The sequence below is a fragment of the Pygoscelis adeliae genome, unplaced genomic scaffold (assembly GCF_000699105.1).
Source record: "Pygoscelis adeliae isolate BGI_AS28 unplaced genomic scaffold, ASM69910v1 Scaffold66, whole genome shotgun sequence".
NCBI classification, from domain to species: domain Eukaryota; kingdom Metazoa; phylum Chordata; class Aves; order Sphenisciformes; family Spheniscidae; genus Pygoscelis; species Pygoscelis adeliae.
In genome coordinates, this window is record NW_008825167.1 from 7,435,613 (window position 1) to 7,445,610 (window position 9,998).

General features: G+C 36.0%; 1 protein-coding gene across 1 annotated transcript in view; it reads left to right on the forward strand.

The window, feature by feature from the left end:
• The window catches only part of HTT (huntingtin), an 87,095-nt gene that overhangs the window by 38,720 nt on the left and 38,377 nt on the right, over window positions 1–9,998 (forward strand). Inside the window, exons 27-36 of the mRNA XM_009328884.1 lie at window positions 575–701; window positions 1,383–1,510; window positions 2,225–2,335; window positions 2,908–2,985; window positions 3,630–3,853; window positions 4,424–4,502; window positions 4,636–4,797; window positions 5,752–5,807; window positions 6,582–6,730; window positions 7,384–7,520. Coding sequence (XP_009327159.1) covers window positions 575–701; window positions 1,383–1,510; window positions 2,225–2,335; window positions 2,908–2,985; window positions 3,630–3,853; window positions 4,424–4,502; window positions 4,636–4,797; window positions 5,752–5,807; window positions 6,582–6,730; window positions 7,384–7,520 — 1,251 coding nt within the window. The remainder of the gene's footprint in view (window positions 1–574; window positions 702–1,382; window positions 1,511–2,224; window positions 2,336–2,907; window positions 2,986–3,629; window positions 3,854–4,423; window positions 4,503–4,635; window positions 4,798–5,751; window positions 5,808–6,581; window positions 6,731–7,383; window positions 7,521–9,998) is intronic.

The following is a 9,998-nucleotide window of genomic DNA, read 5'->3' on the forward strand; positions in this document are numbered from 1 at the left end:
GTTAATTCAGTGAGGAGTGTATATAGTAAATGGAATATAGGATTGCATACTCTGGCAAACATCCGTTGACTTCTCATTGGCTGGCTGTAGTGCACTGAGCTCCTTTTGGGGCTTAAAATAACTCTTCTGTCTTTTGAATATCCTGCAAAATATTTTGACTTCTGAAACAGCTCATATGAGGTACTTCTGGGTTTGGGTTTTTGTTTTGAGGCATCTACATTTTGAGACCGATTTTGTGACTGTAAGGCAATGTTACTAGGATTAGTGACTTCTTCGTATTGAAAAAATGTGAAAATATTTTTTTGACACTCCTTTGTCTGGAAAGAAACTTTAGTCATTTGAGCTCTAATTCCATCTCATTGACTTATGCTGAAGTTGAGAAGGAAAGTAGGGAATATATTCAACTTCCTTTTCACTCAGGAAATTCAGGTTCAGGGCATGAGTTGAGACATTTTAATTTAACTGACAGTCAAATAAAGGGGAGTTTAAACAGAAGATGAATATACTTGTATTTATGTAGAAGAAGAAAAGCTACTTGTGCATACAAAATTAATAAAGCTTCTTTTAATTCTAGGCAGCATTACCATCTCTCACAAACCCACCTTCTCTTAGTCCAATTCGGAGGAAGGGGAAAGAGAGGGAGTCTGTTGAACAGGCATCTGTGCCAATGAGCCCTAAAAAGGGTGGTGAAGCGAGTCCAGGTAAGCACACTTACTCCTGTTAACCCTCCCACCGAAGTATGGTTATGGCATAGAGAGGAGAAATAAAACTAACTTGTTTTCTGAAGTTGTAGTTCAAAAGGCTGGCAGACCTACTGTCAGAAGTTCTTTCCAGTACTGCATTGCAGGAAAGGCAGCTGTGGGTGGGAGCTTGTTTACTGTTTTGTTTTCTGAAAAGTACAGTCCATTTTCATAAAGCAAGGTACTTCTGAATCCTTTTCCTCACTGTTTTTCTGAATCTACTCACCTATTGACTAAAATGAAGTGATTTTTGCATGTATTTTACTTAAAAGAAGTTTGAAAGTTGCTTTGCAACTTTTGGCAGGAGTAGGTTACCTTGCTCTTGGAAACAAGACTCAATCTTAAACTTTTTTTTTCTTAGTAATGAATGAAGGAAATGAGTGTTAATTCTGTTTTGTAAATTGTACTTGCACTTCAATAATAAGCCCTCTGAGTTAATTTCTCTTATCCCAGAGGGCTAGTTTCTTGGAATGCTAGTTCATTTTCTAGTTGTACAGCATGTGTTTTTGCAGTTTAAAATACGCATGCAGATTGAAAAATTCATGCTGTCTAATAATTCACATATGGTAAATTATGTTGAGTATACACATCGTGAGCACCCTAGAAAAAGTATGTTGTTCTAATCTACGATACATTTTTAAGCTACTAGGCAAACTGATGCTACTGGGCCTGTTCCAACAAGTAAATCATCTTCAGTAGGAAGCTTTTATCATCTTCCATCATATCTGAAGTTATATGATGTCTTGAAAGCAACCCATGCTAATTATAAGGTACTGCATGATATCATTTGATGGAATTAGAATGTGGTTGGGCAATCACTTTGTGTTTCTTTTAAATATGGCTCTGCTTGTATTGAGACTCACTTGTTTGCCTGTATAAACAGTTTATCCACCCCACCCCCCCAAAAAAAAATTAAAGAAAAATCACAACCACCACCAATAAAAACAAAAACCAGCCAAACATAAAACCCCTAATAGTCGTTGTCACCCTATTGCTTGTTTCTCTGCTGTCACTAATGCTGGTACCAAATGACCCTTTGCTGGCTTAGCAGTGCCGAATGGATCCCAATGTCTGTTCTCTCTGCAGTTTATTCCAGGATGGGTAAGCTTTTTCCTCATTAGTTCAGGTAATAGAAGATGCATTCCCTAAGGGCTTGGCGATCGCCAGGGGGTGTATTCTTACTACATCTACCATGTTTCGGAGGAATACATTATCCCTTCTCTGTTACTTGTTAACATCCTAGGCCTTCCCAGATGCTGTAACTTCCTAAAGCTAGAAAATATCTTTCTTTTTCTTAGTCAAAATGAAGTCCTACCTTTCCAGCAATTCATAAGGGAGTCTAAGCTGTCAGTGCTGTTGATTGAACTATGCTGAAATTTTAGGCAAAAGATCATGTTGTGTCAATACCCACTTCTTTCTGTAATTTTTATCCCCTTGTCAAGTAACTGTTAAGAAAAAATGTGGTTTTCACTTTTTGGGACCAGGTTACTTTGGATCTCCAGAACAGTAATGAAAAGTTTGGATGTTTCTTACGGTCTGCCTTAGATGTTCTGTCTCAAATCTTGGAACTTGCTACTCTTCAAGATATTGGAAAGGTATAAGATTTGTGTGGTTTTTCTTTTGTAGTTAGGTTGTCCAATATCTGTGGTCCTTACTGGGAAAAAGCATGTATTTAAAATTGGTACTGTTGAGAGACAGTGATCCTAGAAGCATTGTGCTGCCACAATGTTGGGTTAAGTGCTAAAGCAGATTTTCCGGGTTAAATTGTTGCTGCTGAAAACTAGAGTAACTTTTTTACTGTCTAAATTTCATGTTGAATTCCTTCCAGCAAAATGGTTTGCCTTCAGTCATTCTTACTATATTAATATGTTTAAATATACTTATGTAAAATATACAAAATGTCAGAAGGCATGCTCTTCTCCTTCCTCTCCTGTGTCTCTTTTTTTGTTTTCTCATTAACTGTGGTGTTAGGCACTGTGGTATTTTAAGACTAGGAGGCAGATCTTGCTTTTTTATTTCTTTACATACTTCCATGATTTCCCTTAAATTAGTGTAGTTCTACTTAGTAAAAAAAAAACAAACCTGTGCTACTGTCTAGTTTTCATAGTAATGCTTTATATAATGAAGAAAAATACAATTAGATGCACTTGTTTTTCTGCTTTTCTAGTGTGTAGAAGAAATTTTGGGATACCTAAAATCATGTTTCAACAGAGAACCAACAATGGCAACAGTCTGTGTACAGCAGGTAAGGAGGTAATTTTTTGTGTATTACTGGAAGGCTAATCCTGATGTCCTGTGGTTATCAATTGGCCAAGACTGGCTATTCTTTTAAGGGAAGCAATGTGAGGAAACTCTAGCTCAGGTGGAGCAAGCAGGGTGTGTTTTCTTTAATTTTCATGACTTGTTCTGAAACTTGAATACCATCTGAATAATATAGTTATTTCTTGAACTGCTTCCAATTCAAAGAACTATATTAGCTAATGCTCAGAAAACACGTTTGTTTCCTACCTTCCCAAATGTGTTCTGTAGCCAGTTAACTACATCAAAAACCTGGAAAGCAAAGAACTGCCTTACTGATGCATTTCTTGCAGGCTTCCAGTTAAACGTTTGGGTTCAAGTCATCAAAGCTTAATTTTGGTGGGAGGTGAGCTTTAGTAGACTATTTTGAGTTTTCACAAGGAAATAGCTTCAGTTGCAAAAACAATCATATCTTTTTGGGTGAGGTGTGGGTTGTTTCTTTTCTCCAGCTTTTTTCTGTTGTCTTGTATTGGACTACGTGATCCACAGGTTGCACTTTGACCTCTCCTCTTAAGTCCTTTGGGAGGATGAGGAGTCAAGTTTCTTTTTCCTGAAATGTTAACTTTTTTTCCTTCCAATTTTCTTCTCTAGTTATTGAAAACATTGTTTGGGACAAATCTGGCTTCTCAGTATGATGGCTTGTCTTCAAACCCCAACAAAGCTCAAGGCAAAGCTCAACGCTTAGGTTCTTCCAATTTGAGACCTGGTCTCTATCATTATTGCTTCATGGCACCATACACACATTTTACACAGGCCCTTGCTGATGCTAGTCTAAGGAACATGGTTCAGGCTGAGCAGGAACACGATGCTTCAGGGTAACTTTCTTCCCTTATGATATAATGTTAACTTGAACTAGAATCTCTTTTTATTGTTTTTCATAAATGCAAGTATAGGGGAGCTAAGTAACTTGAAATTAGTATTGTGTATTATTTATTTCTTGTAGACTTAAGCAGAGTAATTTGTCTTGGTAGTGAGGTCCTGAATGCAACACTGTATTGATTATCACTAATGTGTTTTCCAAATCAAAGCTAAATCATTAAAATGGATATTACTTAAGTTGTTTTAAAAGCATAATGGTTTTAAATGCTTGTATTCAAAACTATTTCATTAATTTGCTAATTATAGCAAATAGTCAGTAGTCTTAAAGGAAGGGCAGAAGAATGACTAAGCAAAGACCAGAAATTCTTTCTCTACTGGATGTTCGTCCACAAATCTGTGATCTGATCAAAGTGTGCTGTAGGTTGTCTCTCCTCTTCTGTTTTACTAAGATTCTTGAAGCAGTCAAGTAGATAAAGAAAAGTTGGCATTGGTAAAACAATACGCATTTAAGGAGACTGTGTTTGTCCCTCCATTTTTTTTAATGTGTATGGTTTTTTTTATGACAGATGGTTTGATGTGCTGCAAAAAGTTTCTACACAGCTGAAAACTAGCATTACCAGTGCAGCAAAACATCGTGCTGATAAGGTACTTGTATCTGTGTACTCCTGAAAGAGCTGTACCTTAGATTTAAAACTTTGTCCTCCTTTTAAAACATAATTTGGTTTTGAATCATAGATCTGTTCAGATATTAGAGTACTTTAAAATCTCTCTATTACAGAATGCTATTCACAATCACATTCGTTTATTTGAACCCCTTGTCATAAAAGCATTGAAACAATATACTACAACAACATCGGTACAGCTACAAAGACAAGTTCTAGACTTGCTTGCTCAACTGGTTCAGCTACGAGTTAACTACTGTCTTCTGGATTCGGATCAGGTTGGTACCTCACCATTTTTGCAAATTTGTAATACAGGAATCTCACCAGCAGGCTTAATATTTACAGCAAAAATACTTGTAACAATCCATTTATTGTACTGTAGGTGAAAACAAAGACTTAAAGGAGGGTGAGACTCAATTCCCCCCCCAACCACAAAGAGCTTCAGACTTCTGGTTTTATATTGCATATAAATTACTTGTTGCAGAGCTTAGAAAGTATTTAGGAACTGTTCATCAGATTGACTTTAGGAATAAGATGATGTGGACAATACAATCAGTGTTGTTTAATAAAACTTCATTTACAAATAGAAATACCTTACTTCTATATTGAGAGTATGGACTTCCATATGACTTCTAGTGGTAAGCATCATGGTTGACAACCATTATTTGATTTTAATGGTGGGGGGAAGTTAGTGGCAAATACAGTAGTCTGTGTGGTTGTCCACATAAGCAGTAAATTTGTAACTTAAAATGTAAGCGTTTGATTTACTACAGTATTTTTGGGTTTATAAACTAGTATGAGTTGCAATACATAAATTTCCTGTAAGTTCATACACAGATAAACCTTTTTCAATGCATGAATACTTTGGATTTTATCTTGGTTTGGAGCTAGATTTTTGGTTGATTCTTAACTTCTTGACTGTAATGCCTCAAATAGTGTGTTACGGATGAGAGAGAAAGTTATACTTAAAAGTATATAGACTGTAGGTAAAATGTGGCGTAAGTTCATGCAAACCATAATAAGCTCTAATGTCAACAAGATTCTCAAAGATCTTCTATAACTGTAGGGGGAACACTTCATAACAATTAGAATGAACTATAAGTATAAATGATTTTCAGTGCCTGTCTTTCCTTTCTCTCCTTCCAAAACATGCACTTTTATAACTCTGTCAAAATGATTTCAAATGGGAATTAATGCCTCTGTATCTGTTGTACACTTTATTCTCTCTTTAGGTGTTTATTGGATTTGTGCTAAAGCAGTTTGAATACATTGAAGTAGGACAGTTCAGGTATGAAATTTGCAAAGATCCTTTGAACAGTGCAGGTTTACAACTGTCTTATTCTGAAGCATGTAGTGATTAGTTTTGCTGGTTATTTCTGCCTTATGAGAAAGGGAGAGTTACATTCTGGGCAATGTGCTTGTTTATTCTCTGGCTCCAGTGGTAGCTCTTTCAGATGATTTAGGTTCCATGTGGCTGAAGAAGTCAGGAAGTAGCATGGAAGAAAAAATCTTAAGCGATGTTGTGCTGTTTCTCCATTTGGTATTGTAAAACCATTCCTTTGGGATCTCTCCAAAGCTATGCTTTCAGGAATCAGCACTTCATTGCTAGGACTCAGTTGCTGAAGGGAGAGCTGTTTTTTTCTATGGTGGACTCAGTGTGAATCCATTTGTATTCTGATCATCTGGTACATTTTTTTGTAGTACCTAATAGATCATAAGCAATGCAGTGGAATTTTTATTGTCAGCTATTTCTGTTTTTTCTCACACTTGAGTTTTTATGAAGAGATAAGTGGGTTTTTTGCTCTGTGGGTCTCCTACAGAAATACTCCAATTGTGTCATATGCATTAGATAGTATGTTATAACATGCATAACTGTGTAATGATCAAAACTTGAAAGAAATCCCTTGGAAAAAAAAAATAGTAAAGAACAAGGCACAGAAATTAGAAATACTGCATGAAAGCAGAACAACACATTCTTTAAAAAAATCTTACTGTAAAAAGATTCATTTTTACTGAACAGTTGTCCAATTCAAACTTGACACTTTTAATTTTTTGTTTTCAGGGAGTCTGAAGCAATTATTCCTAATATCTTTTTTTTCCTGGTGTTGCTGTCTTATGAGCGATATCATTCCAAACAGATAATTGGAATTCCTAAGATCATTCAGCTGTGTGATGGTATCATGGCCAGTGGGAGGAAAGCTGTTACACATGGTAATTAAAAAAAAAGAAAAAGGGGGAAAAAAAGGCACCAACACTAACATTAGTAATAGTTCAGCAATAGAAACAGTATTGAATACTAAGCTATAGAAAACTGTAATCATACTGATTGTTCCAGAAGACACTAGCTTTTAAATTTTTAATACGTGAAATAAGTCTCAGTTCCTTCAGGAAGTTTATTGTACCCTACTAACACTGCTACCCCATATTTTGCATCGTACATAAAAGCAACAGAGCTTTTATTTGAAACTTTATTAGGTAACAAGTTCACAACATAGCAGTACTTTGAAGGCTTTGATTTTAATTTTTTGTCCCCTTCCCTTTCCCTCCACTTTCAGCCTTTAAGTAGAAGCATCTGTCTCATACCTTCCAGTGATTCTGCTGAGAAATACTTTATAAAAATATTTATTTTAGCTCTATGAGAATGGGCAATGTGTCCATAATATAAATTTTCTACTAGAAGTAAAAAGATAGACATCATTATGCATGATAAGTTTGGGTTTTGTTTTGGGTTTTTTTAGGGATGGGTAAAACCTTTAATAAACTAAAGCACAGTTTACTTTTAGTAGCTGAACTGTTAGAACAAGAAAACAGTGTTCAAGAGTGACTTGTCTCATGCTAAAACAAACAAATAAATCTCATTTCAGCAATACCAGCTCTGCAACCCATTGTTCATGATCTCTTTGTGTTAAGAGGAACAAATAAAGCTGATGCTGGAAAAGAGTTGGAAACACAAAAGGAGGTGGTAGTGTCAATGCTGCTGAGACTTATTCAGTACCATCAGGTAAGAGAGGAGGACAAAGTGTCTCTGTTCACGGTCTATAGAAGGGTAACATTGCTTTGATTGCTAAAACTGCGTTAGGCAATATTAATGATTTCCTGTACAAAACTTGAATAGCTGGACTCTGTGATCTTTCCTTACCTGGTGTTGCTGTCTTATGAGCGATATCATTCCAAACAGATAATTGGATTCCTAAGATCAATCAACCGGGGGAAGGTATCATGGCCAGTGGGAAGAAAGCTGTTACACATGGTAATTAAAAAAAAAGAAAAAGGGGGAAAAAAAGGCACCAACACTAACATTAGTAATAGTTCAGCAATAGAAACAGTATTGAATACTAAGCTATAGAAAACTGTAATCATACTGATTGTTCCAGAAGACACTAGCTTTTAAATTTTTAATACGTGAAATAAGTCTCAGTTCCTTCAGGAAGTTTATTGTACCCTACTAACACTGCTACCCCATATTTTGCATCGTACATAAAAGCAACAGAGCTTTTATTTGAAACTTTATTAGGTAACAAGTTCACAACATAGCAGTACTTTGAAGGCTTTGATTTTAATTTTTTGTCCCCTTCCCTTTCCCTCCACTTTCAGCCTTTAAGTAGAAGCATCTGTCTCATACCTTCCAGTGATTCTGCTGAGAAATACTTTATAAAAATATTTATTTTAGCTCTATGAGAATGGGCAATGTGTCCATAATATAAATTTTCTACTAGAAGTAAAAAGATAGACATCATTATGCATGATAAGTTTGGGTTTTGTTTTGGGTTTTTTTAGGGATGGGTAAAACCTTTAATAAACTAAAGCACAGTTTACTTTTAGTAGCTGAACTGTTAGAACAAGAAAACAGTGTTCAAGAGTGACTTGTCTCATGCTAAAACAAACAAATAAATCTCATTTCAGCAATACCAGCTCTGCAACCCATTGTTCATGATCTCTTTGTGTTAAGAGGAACAAATAAAGCTGATGCTGGAAAAGAGTTGGAAACACAAAAGGAGGTGGTAGTGTCAATGCTGCTGAGACTTATTCAGTACCATCAGGTAAGAGAGGAGGACAAAGTGTCTCTGTTCACGGTCTATAGAAGGGTAACATTGCTTTGATTGCTAAAACTGCGTTAGGCAATATTAATGATTTCCTGTACAAAACTTGAATAGCTGGACTCTGTGATCTTTCCTTATAGGGAGAGTATGCAAAGATTTTCGGGGGTAGGGAAAAGGTTCTGCGCTACAAATCAGTATTTCAAGTCAAATAACATGTCTGTGGGATTTTATAGTCAAGTCTAGGTAACAAAGCACTGAAAAGCTCCAGTTAGGATCACGATCTTGGTTGTATTGCAGATTGAATAAACAGAAGGTTAGTAGAAGAGTTGAAGTAAATTAGGATTCAAGAAACTTAAAAGAATGGGGGTAAAAGTGGAAGAGAGGACAGGATTAAAAGTAGGAAACATGCTGCATAGAGATGATTTAGGTATTGCTGTACAATAGCAATATCTTCAATAACATTTTAAAATATGAACTATTTGAATAAGGTAATGAAACTGGTAGTTAGGCAGTTGTTAGCACTTACTACTTTGCCCCAGACCTCATGGGTCTGGAAAACATGTTTCTGCCTTGTGGGAATATAAGAATGACTTTCCTCAATACACTTTGTTTAAAAGAAAAACACAAAAGTAATTTTAAGAGAAGTGACATAATTAACATGGGATCTTATTGCTTATTCAGGTGCTTAACAAACTTAATGTGCTTTTTCTTTCATCATGTGAAAATGCAATTCTAGTGTATGCTAATGTAAGCAATGTATTTTCTGAGAATAGTTGGAAAAAAAGTCAGTACATCTTGTCAAAATAATTTGTTAGAACTGCATGTTCAGATTGGGGTAATTTTGTGTATCCACATTTTCTTTTGAATTTGTAGTTTTATAATCATAAAATGACTAATATAACTATATGAAATGACACTCCGTAGACACATGATGTGAAATAGTGAATAACTTTGTGTTACATAAGGTACTGCAATTGCTAGCAGATCCCCTTCTGACACACTTAACCTATTAAAGACCACCCATGCACTGCTCTTCCCACACCGTCCCATTTGTAGTTCTTATTCTGTCCTGTTCTGCTGGTGCAGTATGTATAAACTAACCCTTGGGCAGTTCTGTTGTTCCCTGGCTGTGGCTGGGAAGTTCTGCAGTGGTGTCCCTGTAATTTGAGAGGCTCCAAGACCTGCAACCTTTAACTTTTTTCTGTTACAACTGTAGCTACCATCCATGGAGCTCCAGAGTTCAAGTCATTCAGCCCAGAATTGCTCCTATCTCCTCTCTCATGAGAAAGCTTTTTGGGAAGAAAGTCATCTGGTGATCTCTTTTTCTTTTTCTTTTTTTTAATTGGCTGCGTTTCTGAATCTGAACTACTTGAATGTCTTTTACAAGTACTCTGTCTAACTGGTTTTCTGAACCAGATTCTTCTGTCCCGCTTCCCAGT